General features: G+C 40.4%; 1 protein-coding gene across 2 annotated transcripts in view; it reads right to left on the bottom strand.

Moving 5' to 3' along the window:
• Positions 1-7,975: 7,975 nt before the first annotated feature.
• Positions 7,976-20,016, bottom strand: part of otud7a (OTU deubiquitinase 7A) — a 55,723-nt gene continuing 43,682 nt past the window's right edge. For both annotated transcript variants that reach the window (XM_038268932.1, XM_038268933.1), the window contains exons 11-13: positions 13,539-13,653; positions 13,030-13,114; positions 7,976-11,223 (exon numbers count right to left, since the gene is read on the bottom strand). In XM_038268932.1, coding sequence (XP_038124860.1) covers positions 9,658-11,223; positions 13,030-13,114; positions 13,539-13,653 — 1,766 coding nt within the window. In that variant the 3' untranslated portion in view covers positions 7,976-9,657. The remainder of the gene's footprint in view (positions 11,224-13,029; positions 13,115-13,538; positions 13,654-20,016) is intronic.

Genomic DNA, 20,016 nt, shown 5'->3' with positions numbered 1-20,016 from the left:
GAGAACTGATGAAAGATCCCTGGTAAAACGATGAATAATTATGAAATAATTATGAAAATGAAATAATTAAAATTATCTGGGGTCCGATAAATAATTGGCAAAACTTAATGTACCCCCCCCCTCCCCCAGAGATTTCAGTGTGTAGTTAGACTCTGAACAATAGAGGGCCTTACAAATTTTCAAGTGTTAATAGGAGAAAGGTAAATGCTTTTGTCCACGCCCAAAGCAGGTGTTAGAAGTTGGTTTTCTTCTTGCTTTCTAAATGCAATTAGCAGCAGCTCTTACACTGCTAAACTCAGTAATGTGTCCTAATTCCTCTTATGCACCTTCAACAGTGTTTTCAGGGACTATCTTGCTCCCTCTCTCCCCCCCTCAAAGTCAGATTTTTATTTACAACTGTAATGGGGGCCTTGCCAATTAAAGCACACAACTCTAAACAGTTGTGGTGCAGAAGTCCTCAGCTACAGTTTTCACAAGCCTATATTATTCTTGTAACAGGAAGTTCACTTTGTTCCCGCATTTCACCCATGCAAATATTTACAGTAACTGCTGGGGTGTCAAAAGAGGGTGGAGTAATGATTGCAGGGGACTCCCTCCTTCCTTATTGCATTTCAGGTCAAAGCGACTATTAATCTGGGCGCAGTTCAGAGAGTTGCCACTGCAGAGAAATGAATGATTCACAGAGGTGCTCCAGCCTTCCTTTGTAGAAAACAAGAACTAGACAACAAGAGAGTACCCTAGTCCATCTACAATCAATTTTAGAGCAAAATCAGTTAATTTTGCCCCTTCCTGTATTCTGGTGAGCTTGACCTCTGAGGCTAATAAAACATGGCCTTTCCTGCTAACAGGGAATACAGTGACAGAGAAAGAATTCCTGCTGTGGGTGCATATTTCCAATGAAGAGTCTGGTGTTTCCCCCTGTTTCCAGGGAAGTCAGAGTTGCAGAAATAGACAAGATGGCGCCTCTGGCACCGCCACTGCACAACAAGGGGCCATCAAATACAAGCACACAATAGAACAAACAGCATCAGAATCACCAGGAAACAGTTATGTCAAAGATAATGTTTTGGAGAAATTTAAAGCAGTGTTAGGCTGTACAGTGCAGGATATCTCCAAGGCCACTGTTCAATACATCATCTGAAAAAACAAAACAACAAATAAAGCTATGCCAGAACTAAAAAAAAAAGATTCAAGAGTCACAGAAAGCATATATCAGAGAGGAAGTCAATAGCGCGAGGATTTCCACAGAGCTGTGTGCAGTTTTTGTGTGTTTTCTCCTCCCACTTTCCTTTCTAGGTGTAACCAGAAGGTGGAGGCTCATTAAAGCTCACTAGGAGGTGCTTGGAAAGGAGCTGGTTCCCTGACACAGACGGCAGATCGTTTTTCATACCTTCTATCTCAAACCTCTTAAACTAACCTTCCTTTTCTCCCCTGAAACTAGATTACTCAGTTTATGTCTGAATTCTGATCTGCTTCCTGGTTCCTGGAGTCCTTGTGGAGAAAATCAAGATGGATCCATCTTTTTTCTCTGCCACTCCACTGTCAACCTTCATTATATTTGCTAGCAGACTCCTTAACTCTGCCTCTGCACCACTCACCTGCCTGTCCACCCTCTGACACCATCACTCCCTGCTCCCACCTAGAGGGAAATGACAAAACACCACTTGGCCATCATGCATCAAACTCCTTTAACCTCAGCTCTGTGGGTAAACTCACTCTTACCAGAAACACTATATCAGCATCATTGAGTACTGCTCACTTAACATAGGACCCATAATCATCACCTCTAGAACTATATTTCACCACGTACCTCTCCAGTGCCATCCTGGGGCAGCATCTCAAAAGCTTTACAATTAGGAGGAAATCATTTTCTGAACGTTTACCTTTGTTCCTTCTATCAGAGTCTTATTCTTAACTGTGTCAGAAGAAGTTTTAGAGAGCCAAATATGAGTAGGAATCAGTGTAGTTCACAAATCCGATCTTTATAGAACTTTGACAAGAAGAAAATGGTTTAAGGATAGCACCAAAGAAGTCTGCAGTTTGCCACAAGCCATGTAGGGGACAGCAAGCAGGCCAATAAGATCTAAAAATGAAAATGTTTGCCTACATTAAAAAAGAATACTACACACACTTTGGAAATACAATGCACACCATGAAACATGTGAATTGACTTGACTGAAAGGCAGATGGAGATTGACTAAGATTTGAAAAAAAGTTATTGAATATGCAATATGTGGTCGAGACAATCCAAAAGATTTGTCGTTGGAATTGGAATAAAACCTTCTTTTACTGAAACAACTTTTTTTTTTTTTTGCTTTTTTGTAAAAAAAAAAAAAAAAAATATATATATATATATATATATATATATATATATATATATATATATATATATATTTTTTTTTTTTTTTTTTCTTTCACCTTATGATTATTTGTTACTCTGTTTTGTGCAGTCAGAACAACAATTAGGTCTGTGGGTGTAACGTGACAAAATGTTGAAAGGCAATTGAGTATTTTAAATCTTTCAAGGCACTATATTATTCTAAAACCTCACAGCTGTTCATTGCATTTTGATTTTGACCACATATTCAGGAAAGGTAAATTGATTGCACCAAAAAGTTTGAATTCTGCATCTTTCTATGTTCTGGTCAGGCAAACAAAGGAGCAGAGCTTTACTGGTATTTTTGCTCAATCTGAACCCTTTTGATGTCACAAGACATCAGGCTGCTTCTTTTAACTGACGTATAATGCAGCACATGCAGGACAAGATATAGACATTTATACAAGCAGTGGGAACTCAACTCTGTAGTATCACCCTGCAGACAGGATGTGGGGGTGGAGGAGGTGTGGTTTCACTTTGATTGATTTATCTCGATAGTTACGGTTTTTCTTTGGATTATCAGCATATGGTTCCCTCGTGAGATTTTGCATGCAGTTGAAACTTGCTCTCAAAACCAGACACTATATCTCTCGTCTCATTTACAGGACAGCGAGTTAGAAAAACAAAACACAAATGAGAGAGTGCTGGGTGGTGCTGGTTGTCCTCAAATCATCTAAAGCGTGGGAGGCTCTGCTCGCTGGGAAGGGTCTTTGCTCCACTGAGGTGTGTGGGCAACTGTGATTTGAGAATCAGTGGAATTACTCCACTAGAAGGGGGGGGGGGGAAGGAAAAGAGCTGGTCAGAAGCCACAGAGAGCGGTGGTCTTAATCACACTGGGCCCTCTGTATTTGCACGATCTTCCAGGCCAACACTCAGAAGGTAGGATGAAGGGTCATGTGATGCCACCCACTCTGCATAGTAGCGCACGGCCAGGTAGGCGCTAAGATCTCGCATTGTGGTTAGGATGAGTGCAGATATTGGAGGCTGGCACAGGCTGAGAAGGAGGCTTAGCTATGGGAGGTTGGTGGGTGGGTGGGAAGGGGGTTGGCATACCATGCACAGCAGCGGAGGCATCAAACAGAGAAACCCTGATGAAAACCAAACTGTTAATGCTGCCAGGTAGAGCAGCTCCTGTTGATGGTGAAAAGGACTACTGAAAACAGATTGTTATGAAAAACAAAATTTATAATTAAATTGGTAGGATATTAATTCCAAACATTCATTTATTTGGTATCATTGAGAGGTGTGATCAGCATACGAATTGACATTTATGAGTAATTGTGCTCAGGTGTAAGCTTCAAAGGAATTCTAATGAGACGAGGGAGGAAATAGATGCAACGAATACAGTGTTTTATTTCTAGTTAGAAACAGATTGATTTAAACTGGCAATGCACGACATAGAGGCCTCTGCAAAAAGCTGCAGCAAGGATTTGCTCCTTAAAAGTGTAACCAAAGGTTCCTCGTTTAAATTCAGAGGATTAAGAATCCATGAAGGAGAAAAGTAAGTCGGATTCAGCTGCATAAAAAAGAGCAGAGGATCCATTGCTGAGAATATAGGGCTGCAACTAACGATTATTTTGATTATCGATTAATCTGTCAAAAATTTGTCAAAAAAAGAGAAGAATTAGGAAAGGGTTTCTCAAAGAATATTTTTTTTCAGAATTAAACCAGGTGAAACTATAACTTTTCAGTTTGAGGATTTGGGTAGAGCATATTGACAGAATTCATTTTTTTACATAAAATGTTTGTTTTTTTTTTTTTTGGTATAATAAAGAATAATTGATTGCTAAATTAGTTGACTATTAGCTCAATAATCAATTAATCTGATTAATTATTTCAGCCCTAATATAGGGGCCCTGAGGCAGCTTTGTGGGATTAACAGTTAATATAACAAGCAGCTGTTAAGATTTAAATGGATAGTTCATAACTTTTGATGATTTGAAATATAAGCACTTAATGTTTTTACCTGCTGTGGATAACATTCTTGATTTCATCAGGTACAAATCCCGATCAAGTAGTCTGGACTATTCTGGCAAACAGCTGGTTCGAAACTGACAAAGATGAGGGGATTTCGAAAACTCCAAAATCCAAATTAAAAAGGACCATAGTGGTTTGTATGTATTCAGTTTTATCAACTGAATTTTTTATTGGACCATACTTTAGAGTAATGCCACATTATTACATATAAAATGGAGCTGCTGATGATCTTCCTCTGTGAAAACACCACAACAGGAATGATTAGGCAGAGTAAACACCATAAACGTCAGTAGGTGTCTCAAATATTTAGCAGTTTTAAGTTGATGAGTTAGTGTTTACTGTGTCTGACTGTGAAAGCTTTTCATGTTCTTTTCTTAGTTTCTAATAGGAGGATCATGAGAGGTGCACCACTTCCTATCCTTTTAAAGTAAAAAGTAATTGGAGAACATCTTAGGAAGAAATACGTGTACTTTGGGAATGGCCCCTCTAAGACAAGCTGTTAGATGGAGTCTAAAGAACTGCCTAATCCTAGATTGATGGTCCCTTTTTCCTTGATGTTAGATTTTCGAACTCCCACTTATAATTACAGCAACACCCTCTAAAGTTGGAATTCCCACCAGGAAAATCAAAGCTTCCTGAGCAGCTCAGACTTTAGTATGAAAAGTGGCAGCTAAGGCACGTGGGATGTTGTGAAATTAGGCAGTTTAAACTATTCATTTGTACTTTTGATGGTTGTATATGATTAAAGCACACATGCCATTTGCTCCTTAGTCTTTAAAAGCAGAAAAAGGACAAAACATTTTTTCTCTTTGCTTGAATTTAGTCACTTTGAATTCTTATGTGTCTGAATGATGCAATACAAATAAGCAATTGCTATTAGCATGCAGAGTCCAAAGCAGCAGGTCAGTAAGCACTAACAGTGATCATCCAACTCATGGTCAACATTAACAGCTCAACTAAAAGAATTTTCAGCTGAGCTACTTCACTAATTCAGAGATATGGGATTTTTTTGTTTGTTTCTTGTGTCCTAGTATCTCTGAAACTAGCCACCTCCAAAACTTAAAGTCATTGATTGATAAAACCAATCAATCAATAAATCAACTTAGCTTTTCTATCCTTTTTAATATGCTCATCTGTTCTGACTTTGCATGATTTTAAAGTTCATTTATCTGGTCACATTGCTATTTTGCCCCATGTTGTGACTGACACCTATAGCTGAAACGAACATGATCTGGATCATCACCTAATTTTAATGAATTGTTTCTTGGCATGAGGGGAACCTTTGGTAAGTATTTCCTTAAAATCAGAGATGGCAAAAGTACTCACTTTCCGTACTTGAGTAAAAGTACAGATACTTGTGTTAAAAAATACTCTGGTAAAAGTGGAAGTACTGATTAAACTTCTTTACTCAAGTAAAAGTAACAAAGTACAGGCTTGTGAATTTACTTAAAGTATAAAAGTAAAAGTGGAAACCACTTTTTTCATGCCGTTGCCTACATTTTAAATGGATGTCTGCCAATAGGACTAGATCTCCGTTGTGTTCATTTTCAATCATCTCGTCGTCCATGCTACTATGCTAACGCCACCGCCACCAAGCTGCAATGATTTGCCGCCAGTGAATACCGCCGAATCTGTCGATTCATCTTGTAGTGGTGCGTCAAATGCAACGTAGATTCCCATCCAATTAGATTGAATTTGGTATTGATGACGTGAAAAATAATAACGGTAACTCCACTGAAATGATTCAAAACTAAAGTAACGAGCCAATTTTTTTAAATGTAAGGAGTAGAAAGTACAGATATTTGTGTAAAAATGTAAGGAGTAGAAGTAAAAAGTCGCCATAAAAATAAGTAGTAAAGTAAAGTAAAAATATCAGAAAAATCTACTTGAGTACAGTAACGAAGTATTTGTACTTCGTTACTTCCCATCTCTGTACATCAGTATATTTGTCTGACCAGATTCACTTTTATGAGTGGGAAAAAATCCATTTGGCACAATTTGGTCACCAAAATCACATTTCTGCCTAGCACTCTACCCACTAAAACCTTTGTGGAATAAACATGCTTCAACTTCCTAAAACCCTCTGGGCTTAAAAAAGGATTACTTATTATGATCAATATGTTTTTTGTTAAATTAATTGCATTTTTTTCTGTAGAATGTTAATGTAGAATAAAGGACTGATCTTTTAAAAGTTCTTAAACCATTTAACTGCCTTATGAAAGTTTCTCATGTCCTCAAGGAACTATAACAACCAGCAACAACATATTGATATTTACCACTCTATTCGATTAAATATGTATTCTAAATGTTTTGCAACTTTAAATTGTGACTGATGTTTTTTGAAGGACTTACCAATGAAGCTTGTCTCACGGAGCAGTTTATAAACTAAAGCCTCAGCTTCTTGTATTAAAAGGTTAAATGAAGCTGTAATCAACTTCAGCCCCATACTGCTGCAATGATAAACAAATTCCTCTGAATACCCCTTGACTCAGTTTGTGGTTTTTTTCAAGCCATTTTGTTCCAACATGCCCATTTACAGAAAACAAAAACAAATTTTTAATCATCACACACGAGAGAGGAAACATCTTACCAAAAGGAGGACAAAACTGTTTAGTTTTGTGGGTTTTTTTTCTTGATGTTGATCCTTTTGGCAATAAAGTGTCTCTGGAATAGGGAGGCAAAGTTACCCCTCTGAGGCCTGAATGCTCTCCTCCCAGAAGCACCCAGAGGATCTCCATCTCAGTCACTTTGTAGAAATTCTTGCAGGAACCTTCTTTTATCAGGTTAACACCTGCATTTTTCTTATCAACAGCCATAAAACATCACAAAAGCTAAAATGAGCTGAAATGATAAAATGACAGGGCAGGCTAGAGAAGCATTCATCGCAGCTTGTGACTGTTGGGGAGCTGCAGACGTCCACAGCTCAGGAGGGAGAATTCAATTTTTCAAAACTGCAGGATGCAGCACTGGTATGTGGATGAAATGTTTTTTAACTGAATGCAAAAAACCAATGTGTGGTGGAAAACTTCTTTCCATCAATCTGTATATAAGTCCTATAGTCACATATGGTGGTGGATGCACCATGATGTGGGAAAGACATCTGTTGATGGATGCAAACGGCTTAAGCCTGGTTTGTTTTATGGAGGGATAAAAATCCAAAGCATATTTATGTTTCTGAACTGCCTAATCTTAGTTCAGACATAAATGTATTTGAGAAGATTTAAAAAACAGATGTTCGCAGATGCTTTTTTTCTAACTAACATGGAGCGATTTTCTAAGAAAAACAGGCAAAAAAGTTAAAGTTGTGGAAAGTTACTGAAAAAATGTCATAAAAAAATGCAGCTGTGATTCCAGTTAAAGGTTGATCTATAAAGTGTTTTTTTTTTTTAGTTCACATTAGCCTGTGTTGGTTTATCAAATACAACCTCAACAAAAAAATATATATATATTTTGTTGTAACATAATGAAATGTGGAAACATTTAACAGGTATAATTACTTGAGTTACCGAGTAACACAATGTTCTACCTGAATAAGAAAGAGGAGAACACCAAACATTTCGCAATACGTGTTAAACTAGTTCCACCCCATTTTGAAACCAAATAATACACAGACACGGCAGGTTTGTAACAATAAACTATTTTTTTTTTCATATTTACATTTGTACCTAATGTGCAAATCAATAATTTAAAGTAGTGTAAAACTCTCAAAGGAATACAAAATCATGTCTTACAGTCCTAATAAGGTGGGAGTCCATGAACTGGTCACAGAAAACAGGGGAGCAACACTGCAGTGTGTACAGGAGAGAGACAGAAGCAAACCCAGGGAGCAGTGGACATCCTTGGCCAGGACACACTTTGTTAAGGACAGCATGGCACATTATCCAAGCATCACCAGGACAAACAGCAACACAAACACTGCATCTTTACAGTAGTCATGTCAAATGAGCAGAAAGCACTTAGAGGCTGCAGGTTATCTTTAGTATTATTATTTTTTTCTAATCTCTCTTAAAAATCCCACTGATTGGTTAAAGCACTGAAGATCACAAAGGCTTGAGGTGCTCATAGCAGCAGGTGCTTTTTTTTAAACGGCCTCTGGATGCGGAAGAAGAACAACCTCACACTAACCTGGTGACTTTTTTTTTCTTCTTTCTTTTGTTCTTTAATGTTTCACCTGCAGGTCACCATGTACCGCAGTGCTGTTAGCATGATTGCACATCGTGTTGTGTGGGAACGGGCGTGTGGGGGCAATAACGCTTCAGACAAAAAAGAAAAAGCAAAAAAAACATCCGCCGACTGTCACGACTCAGAGTTTGTCTCATCTAAACACATTTATAGAGCAGATCTGTCAACAGGCAACTAAGAGAAACACCACAGTCACTGCATATTTGAGAAGCAGTTGTAAAGTGTTTGGCACAGAACAAGTTGAAAATTTGGACTGTAAATATTAGTTGGGTTTTCCTTTGTAAAGAAGCCAGCTTGGCAGTGCTTGTAGATTTTAGGATACGTGCATAAATGTGAAATATGGTATTACAAAATATTATGATTCCAATTCTGACACAGAAACCCCTTCAACATGAAAAAAGCAAAAGTACACACAACAAATGAGAGACTAACATGTCATCCTAATCCAACAGTACAGTCTAAAACTCGTACACATGTTTAATTTCTGTATTTCAAATTCGTTTACAAAAAGTACACTGTGACGTTCTTTTACGGGTCACACAAGACACAGTTAACCTACAGTATCCATATTATTGGTGCATAGACAAAACCGGGAGAGTGTAGCAAAGAATTACCAATTTATTGCTTTAAAGTCTAATATTAACCCCCCCGTTAAACTTCTTTTGATTGCAAAACAACTACAAATATCCCACGGAGAACCAGGCAGAGGTATTGCATTCAACTGATTAAAAGAGCTAAAATGTCCCTTCCTGATGAGATGCAAATCCTTTTGCACTTTGAAAAATAAAGAGCTTTCCTGCACATAAATTTACATCACAGAGATAAACTTTTACTCTAAAACAAGTAAAAGACTAATTTGATGGGACAGAAGTAAAAAGAACTAAAAAAAAAAAAAAAAGAAAGAAAAAAGAACCTAAAATCTGGCCAAAGCTGCTCACTGTATCAAGTTCTGCTTCCCTCGTTGTGGGGTAACAAGGAAGCGGGGACAGGAAAGCGCGAGCATCACTCAATTTACTCAGAGAACGTTCACGATCGTGTTTCTTTTTTAAATGCAGAGTGCAGATGGTGTTGTTCCCTCAGGTCTCCTGCGGCCGCATTAATGGTGAACTTAGCAGTGATGGCTATGCAGGCCTATGGCCTTTGACCTCCCTCTCCCTGCGCTTCAGCTCCTCCCTGTAGCAGTAGGAACAGTAGTTGTCCGTCTCTGGCCTCCCGTAGAAAGAGCAGTTCTCTCTCTTGCAGCGGCGCTGCTGAAAGCAGTACAAAGGGCTCCCGGAGCTTCGCCCTTTGTTTTTTTCTGGGCCGAGCCAGCTGTGAGGCATACTGTCCTCGTCGGCGAACTCGAGGCAGTCCTGAATGTCTCCCGCGTTGAATCCATTGGTGTATGTGTGGGACTTGTGTTCGCCGGGCATATTGTAGGAAAGGGTCTCCATGGTGTTGACTGTGCGGACCCCTGACAGGCGTGCAGGGCTGTAGCTCTGGGAGGAGAGCGTGCGGTTCTGCTGGGGGTAGGTGGCGCATGTCTTTAAGGTGCCCACCACTGGCTTGAAGGGCTCGTTTTGGAAGATGGAGGATTGCATGTTGACATCTTGTAAATGAATCACGCTGTGCCTGTGGATGGGTGGCGTATGGCTGTAGTGGGCGGACACAGGGATGGGTCCGGTTCTTTTAGCACCGATGCTGGGCGAGGAGTAAGGCGCAGGGGCTGGGACAGGGGTTGGATGGGAGACGTGATGTGAGCTTGGGGGAGGGGTTAGAGGAGGGACCTGGACAGAAGAGAGGTTTGCTGAAGGTACGGGACTGTTTCTGCCCTGCATCTTGAGACTCAACAGGGGCGGTGGGTTGTTGTAGGTGTGGTGGGGCAGGATGGGAGAGCAGCTCTCCGGAGGAGAGCTATCGGACCTCTCCCTCTGGAAGACGCTCTCATGCTCCATCTTCTTTATTGATACCTCAGTGGTGACGGGAGGCTTCTTCTCGGCCTCCTTCCTCTTCTGCTCCTGCTCCTGGCTAAAGCGCTCCTCTGCATTTGTCAGATAGTAACTGATCATCTCCTCATGGAACTGGTGTCTATGGCTGGTCAGCAGTAGCCCCGCAAATATGAATTTGCGCTCCCCCTGCATGGCAGCCCGCAGGATGTTAAGGCTGAGCTTGACATCTGTGCTGTATTTCCAGTTTTCCAAGGATTTGTCCCCTGAGCTTCGCCCAGTGCTGTCCTGTCTTTCTGTTGGGGAGGAGCTGGATGGCCTGTCTCCCTCTGTAGGCGATGGACTTGTGGCTTTTTCGGAGGAAGTGGAGCTGGTTGAATGGCCTGAATCTTCCTTGCCTCCTTTGGTTGTCTTTGACTCCTTCTTCTTTGACTTTTCTCCTCCATTTTCTCCAGTACGACCTGAGCCAGAGTTTGACTTGTTCATTTTTCCATGCACAAGTCCTCCCAAACCTCCCATGTTCTTCTTCAGTTTGATACCGAGTGTTTTGCTAAAGCTTCCTAATCTGTTAGCAACAGAATCAGTTCGACTTTTATCCTTGTCCTTGCGCTGCTTGTCTTTGTCCTTTTCTTTGCTGGACTTGCCCGTGTTTATGTTGGAATTGCTGCCGACAGACTCGCGGTCTGATTCCATGGACTCAGCCAGAGACTGGACATCCTCACCTGCAGAGGCTGTTGGAGACTCTGGCTGAGCCAGGGGAGCCTGCAAAAAAGACGTAAAAAAAAAACTTTTAGAAAAGGAAACTACAGATTCTCAATAAGGGATACTCATATCACCCTATTTTATGTAATGCAGCCAAACACATTCAAATGGAAAGAAAAGGATATAACGTTTTCTTTTTTTTTTTTTATTTTTTTTTTTTTACAATTGTTGTAATAAAGGTTTTGTGGTGCCACTGTATTCACTATACCAAGCTTTATTTTACGACTCCCCTGTATTTAACATTATAATTGAACTTTATTGATCTCACACTAGAGAAATCCACCTCTGCATTTTAACCCACCCCCTTGGAGAGCGGTGGGCTTCCATTGTGCTGCGCCCGGGGAGCAGTATGGGGTTAAGGGTCTTGCTCAGGGACCTGGGGCAGTCTACGGGAGTGATATGTGCTTCAAATATTTCCACAACCTTACTGAAAACTTGTTTGTCCTGTTTCATGTTCTCCCTAATGCTTTTTGTTTTCTACTGTGCCAACAAACCTTTACGGGTCAGCTGGATTCATGCTAAGCTTACGCACAGGTTTATTTGATCAATTAAGTGATTTAAAAGTGTCTGTTCACACTGGATTTTATTTAGGGAGTATCAGAGAAAATACTCTTCATACAATTAAAACATACAGAATGAATTGTATATTGACAATGCATAGTTGAGGATATATTTTAGATAAGGTCAAAATATCTGGCTCTCCACATATGGAAAGAAATACATTCTTAATCTATAATGTCAACAATTTGTAGACACAACTAAAAAGAGAAAAAAAACATTGCATTGCAGATGCATTGATAGTTTTTCTCTTTCAGTCTGATACCAATATTTGGGCTGTGCCTACTGGCGATACTAATCCAAACGTAGAATTGAAGTAACTAGATCGCTGCAACTGTAATAATGTGTTTAATATTAATGACTAAAGAAATGAATGGCTCAGAATGCTGGATTGGCTTCAGTCATACAATATTCAATCAAGCAAATTAGTCCATATCAGTGCAGATATCTGATCCTGGTATTAGATTGGTACTTCTCTAATCTAATCATTTCATTTGGTTAAGAATGGTTATTGCAACCATCTGCTAAAATAGTACTTGCTGTCTTCTTTTTTGGGTAAAATGGAGAGACAAAGCTTTTATTGGTTTCCCCACTGTTTAATTTGCCATTAAATGTATTTTCAGAAGTTAGTTCTTTTAGTGTACAGCCCATGGGACCATATTATGCAGACAGATTAAAAGTAAAAATATTCTAAACCTTTTCTTTGTGCACGATCTAAAGTTTGACCTTTGACCCAAAGGCTACTCAGTTTTAAAAAAGGAAAGTATCTCAGCAAATAAAACCTGACTGTGCCAAAATGATCCTAGGCACTTCCGATTTGTCACAGTTTCAATAAAACTGTGAAACTGGCTCAACTATAAAATATTGTTTACGGCACATAATTAGCTTTTTTTTTTTACAGGCTACAATAATATCAAGCTTGATTCAACTTTACAAAGGACTTTTAAATAGGACCCTAATAAAAGCCTTCAAGTTTTTAAATCATTGCAAGGCCGTGCAAAAAGAACAGTAAAGACCTAATGCAGACATCTAAAACATAGTTTGCAATTGAACTAATTTTCTGTTTTTTATTTCTCATACCCTCAAATGTGAGAGATCACCACAGTCTGACACCAACTAAAAATGATCAATAGGACTCTAGGGGTTTAAGAAACATCTGGAAGAAGGGTGTCTCTCAAAAGCTAATTTAACCATGACAAACATGGCACACATGTGAGAAATGGACAACAAAAAAGCCCAAACCCTTACCCTTGTTTCAGAGGGGATTCGGATCCATGTTACATTCATGTAGTTGTGCAGCAGGTTGAGTTTGGCCTCCAGAGACAAGATCAGACTGCAGAGGAATATACATAAACATGTTTTAAAAGAAGAAAACACATTCACATGTGACAAAACTCCATATAACTCTATTATCGTAAATCGTGAGGAACTAAAAGAACAAATATGTTGAGCTATATGAATAAAATCTGCATTGCACTGGTGAAAATCCATGGAGACGAGGATAAAAGGTTAATTTAGCATCTTTTTTATGCTTTCTGAGGACACCTCTTAAATGGGGTTCTTGGCTCAGATCCTTTGCTCTTATCGATATATATTTTAAACAACCTAAAGCAAGAGTCCATAATCCCTGTTAAATTCCACCACCCAGCATGTGCAGAGTTGATGGCTGCACTGACAGACTGATCATAACTGGGACTGCATTAACAGTGAGAGTGTCTGTGTGCACTACTGAGAAATATCACATGTTTAGGACCTACTTGGCTAGTTTGGTGTTATCGTTGTCATCTCTTCCCCACTCCCAGTCCGTGCCAGGATCTACGGCAAAATGAAGCGCCAGCAGCTTGTGCTCGGAGTCTGTCAGAGGGATAACAGCTGGAAAAGGGACATAAAAGCCTCATTAGTCGGATCTACCTTAATCTACAGAGGCAAGGCTGCATGATGCTGTTTCTCACATGGAAATGCGGCACAAAAGTACAGTATTTTTACATTTTTAGGCCTAAATCTGAAAAACACCTCAAGTATATAGAAAATCTACTGGCTGGAATTCAAGCCTTGATGAATTCAAGCCATTTATGAACAGCTAAATCCAGAGTTTCTGCTCTTTTTTCACGTCGAATTCTGTAGTATTTCCCATTTCCTCATTCTTTAGATACTAATTTCAACTTCAACTCAATTGGATTTTAACCCAGTTTTGAAAATTTAATGCAAAAGTTCACTATAAATGTGAAGCAGATATTTAGACTGGCCAGATGGACGGATGGAAATATATCTATTTAACCTATGAACAAAAAAAGATACATCCTTAAATTCCAGAAGACTAAAAACACATTAAAACATAGTACATAAATCTAATTCCATTGTTTTTAAGATTTTTATAGACTAAACAGAAATCCCATAAACCTAAATGAAATAATGACCAGGTTATGCAATACTTCTGTGAAGCTTTAGAGCAAAGTTGACAAAAATAGACCAGCTGAACACTACGGAAACCCACAGGTGCACATTTTAACGGAGAAGCAGGACAATAGAGCTCAAACAATTAGAGATTTTTTTTTATTAACCGAGTTACACTTGTTGATTTGGAGTTTATTCCTGCCTAAACCTGTGAACTATAGAGAGTGTTTTATGTTCCGGTGGGTTTATGATATTTCTTCAGTTTTGTACTTTCTGTTGTTGTTTAACTTCCGCTTCATAGATTTACAGTAAAGCTTGCCTTTAATTTGTTTAGTGACAGATTAGGATCAGAAGCAGTTATAAAGGTTAAAATGTGTAGAATTTTGTTGCTTTTTTTCATCCTGGATATAAAAAAAATGACAAAATTGCTCAAAAAAAAATAAAAAATACTAACTTCATCTGATTCGCTACACTACTGACTTGCAGCATGTGGGTTATAAGCACCAATCACAGTACTGAAAACAAAACTGACCCAGATCCAGAGTTGCTCTTAGGGGGGGGATGTGTCTTTATGCAATGCAGGGTTTTACAATCTTTATATACATATTTTCCCTCTGAATGTGTGGGTGAAAAAACAGTGCAAGATGAACTAGCTGGCCCACAGGACATCTCTCATCAGGCTACCTAGTGTGGGGGCTGTTGTCTGCATGACTGTAAAGCAAGACAGGCTGTTGGGCCTGAGGACAATCCAGCCTTCCCTGTCAAACCCAGATGGAAGACACAGTCACCTCCTGGCTTCATCAATTCTTCGGCTGCCAGCAGGCTGCTGTGCTCTGCAGGCTTCATGGAGGGTGATAGGACCAGGAACAGTTATCTCTACTGTGCCCAAATGGACAATTCAGGCCAAACTCTGCTTTTAGTAGATTTTTCTGCATAGTTACAGAGCTACTGTACTGTTGCTTCATGTGTTCTCTCAAAACAATGCTGTGAAATACAGATAGATGGATAGACAGATAGATTTATAGGAAATGTAGTGTATTAGTGTATTAATCCTGTTAAATGTAAAGTGACCAAAATCGAATGTCTCTGCGATTTGAAAGTTGCATTTTATATATTTAAATAGCATTAAATTATTGCTAATTTGTGAGTCTGTTGTAAAGGCAATTATTTGTTGAAACCTATCCAATAACACATTTTAGTGCAACTTTAACTTAAAGTATTTTAAGGTATGTCCACCCGAGTTAAAAGCTAAAGATATCTTTTTTTTTTATTCTTTCTTCTTCTTCTTCTTCTTCTTCAAAACAGCCCAGAATTATTCTGATTCAATGAAATAAATCTGCTTTCCAGCATTTGGGTCCTAAACCATTAAAATGCTCTCATATACAACACTCCATTAGAGTTATGGCTGCATGTTGTATGGGTTTTATTTTGTGGTATCCGAAACAAAGGGGTTTTATACAAGTACAGACCAAAAATTTGCTCATTTTCTTTGGAAACCATGCCTCATTTACCTTCCGTTTCACAGTGGCATAAAACATTGTCTCAGTCAATCACATTAAATCCCAGTATTAACCATTGAACTTTGTGGTTGTAAAGTGATACAATGTGGAAAAATTAAGACACTGAATTTAAAGCTGAAATGACAGCTTAAGTCTAGTCAAACCCTTACAAGAGCAACAATAGGTGAATGGATGACTAATAAGGTTTGTTTAGAAATCTCTCCTGTTGTGTTAAATCTGCTGTCCCTGTGGCACGCAATGCACTTTGCAGTAACTCCCAATAACAATGCATTACTAACAGTAATAGGATGCTGGCATGCCACTGAAGGAAAGGGGATTCCTCTGAAAGGAGTCCTTCCAAGAACAGCTCTGCCCATAAAGTTCTGTCTGAATTAAAATGAAGCCAAGGAGAAAACAGGGAACTAGCTCCACCCTTAGTTCCCACTCGGGTTCTGCAGCCACCAAGCTGAGGGCTGTGAGGTGGTGTCCCCACTCCCACAATGCTCCCTTCCTCCCCTTTTCTTTGTTTCAGAGTGAAGTGTGTGTGTGAGGAGAACACTCATCTCCTACAGCCTGATCCTGGTCCAAATTCAGAATATGCCCTTTGCCAACTGAACTCAGGTTGACAGAAGTGTACTGTAATGTTTTTGCTTTTTGTAATTTACTACCCCCTTATGGCAGCAATGTTTTTATTATCCTCCAATGACAGTTTTGCAAAGTGTGTGCGTGGGGATGACATCATAGCCCTCTCTGACATTGCAGTCACCATCATACAGTAGGTGGTACCTTACTGACCTGGCTTTGCAAACTTGATTCAGGAATGACAGAGACAAGGGGAGGACAAGCAAACATGGGTGTAACCTGCAAAGAAATAACTGCTGGAGATTAACTTCCCTCAGCTGACATTTGGCAAATCGTCATGGAGATAAAACGTATTCTTCTGGTTTGTAAAGAGAGAATCTTTAAGACACCAAACCTCCTGCATTATTTAAAACTCCCTTTAAAAGACAGTGTGCCTATATTACATGATGTGACTTGCAACTTTTAGTATGTGAATCTCCTACACTGAGATTCAAGAACAGTTTGTACAAATGGGAAGAATAACACATTCAAATTCCAGAGTTAGTGCTCTGCACAGCTGCAGATTTGAACCTCTAAATCACCAAAATAAACTGCAATGTGGGGAATAAACCCCCTCTGATTCCAACTGCAGAATAAGGGACATGACATTTTATCAGTGTTTTAAAAAGTGACTCACAATTTATAAAATCACAAAAATCTATGTCTATGTGTAAAAGTTATAAAACTTTTTTGTACGACAGACCAACAAAATTAAGTACCGAACTGGAAATGTTTTACATCTTAAATCTAAACTGAATTGATAAAAATATTCAGTCCTCTTTACTATAGAGCGGAGAAATACTGAAATACAATTCAATGAATCAGGTCAAAAAAACCTTAAGTGTGGTTTCACCCCATTGTACAGTAACAGCCATTCAAAATGGCCCTTCCCAGTCCCAGCAAAATTCCCACCAACTTCAGCCCCTGGAGTAACCCCCTCTTGCTTATTCTTTTTTTTACTGTGATATCAACCTTTCTCTGAATTACAGGGTCTGACCAGGAGATGACGCTTCTCTTTCGATCTTATCTTATTGACAGAAAGAATATTTTAGTACAAAGATGGATGTTTAAAAAGGAATTGAAGGGGGACCAGCCAAGGACCAGTCAAGGACAAGCCAAGGACCAACCAAGGACCAACCAAGGACCAACCAAGGACCAGCCAAGGACCAGCCAAGGAACAACCAAGGAACAACCAAGGAACAACCAAGGACCAACCAAGGACCAGCCAAGGACCAGCCAAGGACCAGCCAAGGACCAACCAAGGACCAGCCAAGGACCAACCAAGGACCAACCAAGGATCAGCCAAGAACCAACCAAGGACCAACCAAGGACCAGCCAAGGATCAGCCAAGGATCAGCCAAGGACCAACAAAGGACCAGCCATGGACTAGCCAAGGACCAACCAAGGATCAGCCAAGGAACACCCAAGGATCAGCCAAGCACCAACCAAGGACCAGCCAAGGACCAGCCAAGGACCAACCAAAGACCAGCCAAGGACCAGCGATGGACTAGCCAAGGATCAGCCAAGGACTAACAAAGAACCAGCCAAGGACCAAGCAAGGATCTGCCAAGAATCAGCCAAGGACCAACCAAGGACCAACCAAGTAAGGACCAACCAAGGAACCAGCCAAGAACCAACAAAGCATCAGCCAAGCACCAACCATGCACCAGCCAAGGACTAGCCAAGGACCAACCAAGGACTAGCCAAGGACCAGCCAAGGACTAGCCAAGGACCAGCCAAGGACCAACCAAGGAGCAGCCAAGGATCAGCTGGATCAGCCAAGGACCAACCAAGGATCAGCCAAGGACCAACCAAGGAACAACCAAGGACCAACCAAGGACCAGCCAAGGACCAGCCAAGGAGCAGCCAAGGACCAACCAAGGTTCTACAAAGGACCAACCAAGGACCAGCCAAGGACCAACCAAGGACCAGCCAAGGATCAGCCAAGGACCAACAAAGGACCAACAAAGGACCAGCCAAGGACCAACCAAGGATCAGCCAAGGACCAACCAAGGATCAACCAAGGACCAACCAAGGACCAGCCAAGGACCAACCAAGGACCAGCCAAGGACTAGCCAAGGATCAGCCAAGGACCAGCCAAGGACTAGCCAAGGACCAACCAAGGAGCAGCCAAGGACCAACCAAGGATCTGCCAAGGACCAGCCAAGGACCAGCCAAGGACCAACCAAGGATCAGCCAAGGACCAACCAAGGATCAGCCAAGGACCAACCAAAGACCAGCCAAGGACCAGCCAAGGACTAGCCAAGGACCAACCAAGGACTAGCCAAGGACCAGCCATGGACCAACCAAGGACCAACCAAGGAGCAGCCAAAGACCAGCCAAGGACCAACCAAGGACCAGCCAAGGACCAGCCAAGGACAGCCAAGGACAGCCACGGACCAGCCAAGGGCCCATCTATGAAAGTAGGAAAATTTTGAATGGCTAATAATGTACCTTAAATTTTGATAGACTCAAAGGAGCCCTATAGGTACTGACTGCCAGCTTACAGCTCCACAATACAAGTAGAAGTAGGAAACCCAGTTGTCTTCTGTCATCCAAAAAAGTTAAACTTTTTTCCTGCTATCTGCTGATCAAGGTGATCATTAAGGGCCAAATCATAGTCTTTCTAGATGTTTTTTGCTCATCCACCATGTTTTTGCATGCAACACTGTCTGCTTAGAGGAAAATTCGTCCAATAAAGAAGCCTTGCAGTGTGACGTAGATGCTAATACTATGTAAATTGGCTGCACTGCCGGTTTAGGATCTCATGGATGCATCAAGCATAAAAAAAGCTTTAAAGACTACAAAATGAATCTGACTATGACAGAGAACAACAACCCTTAACATTTTGAATTTATTGTTCTAAAACCAACTGAGCTTTTGTGGAAAGAGACAAACTAATGGTTCTCCATCGTAACTTGTGTGATTTTATCTAAAGGAAAATAACGCTCCACGAAAGATTAGGAGAGCAGGTGATCCAAATACTTGCAGGTGTAATCCCACTGTTGCTTCAGCATTATTTAAATATTGGGATTCAATACCAAAATAAGGCACATTTTTAAGATCTGTATTCAAAAAGCAAAAGAGAAAAAAATAATCCACTTTCTCTTCAAGATTATGCAAGACCTTGTGTCAAATAAAATCCAAACACCGAAGTTTGTGGTTTTAATCTAATAGTTCAAGGATATATTTTTTTGCGAAGCTCTTGTTTTAATAAGGGGCCCTGTGTTGGTGTCACAAACTGCATAGCGGAGTGAAACAGTGTGTTCATTGATAGATCTAGATCTGAGCCCCGCTGACCAGAAGTGAATGGTTACACCGCGCTCTCCTGTAGGTGGTCCTCTTGCCATTCGATTCAATCAGTCGGGTGTTAGAAGTATATCGATGAGACGCCAAAAAAAACTTTGGAGTGTTTTCATGTTGGGACAAGAGCTTGAAATAGCTGGAGGGTTTCCCCTCACAGGCTGCCTGACCGCAGGAGCACAAACAACCGGATAAGGCTTTCAACCGCATTTACTAAGGGTCTACTTAACATAACACAGCAGGTGAGCATCAGTGGGTTGGGCCAGAAACACACATCCACTTTCTGTTCCCCTCACCGTTAAAGTATTCACGCCCTTTGCTCTGTCGCCTAAACACAACAGCCCAGAATCCCTCTGCGTTCACACCGGGGGCAGCTGGCGCGACAGAAGCAGCGAGTTTACATGCAAAGTCAATGGTT

The sequence above is a fragment of the Cyprinodon tularosa genome, unplaced genomic scaffold (genome assembly GCF_016077235.1).
Source record: "Cyprinodon tularosa strain WSP-4 unplaced genomic scaffold, ASM1607723v1 ctg71, whole genome shotgun sequence".
Classification (NCBI taxonomy): Eukaryota; Metazoa; Chordata; class Actinopteri; order Cyprinodontiformes; family Cyprinodontidae; genus Cyprinodon; species Cyprinodon tularosa.
Note: the sequence above shows the minus strand (reverse complement) of the source record. Positions and strands in the feature narration are given on the sequence as shown.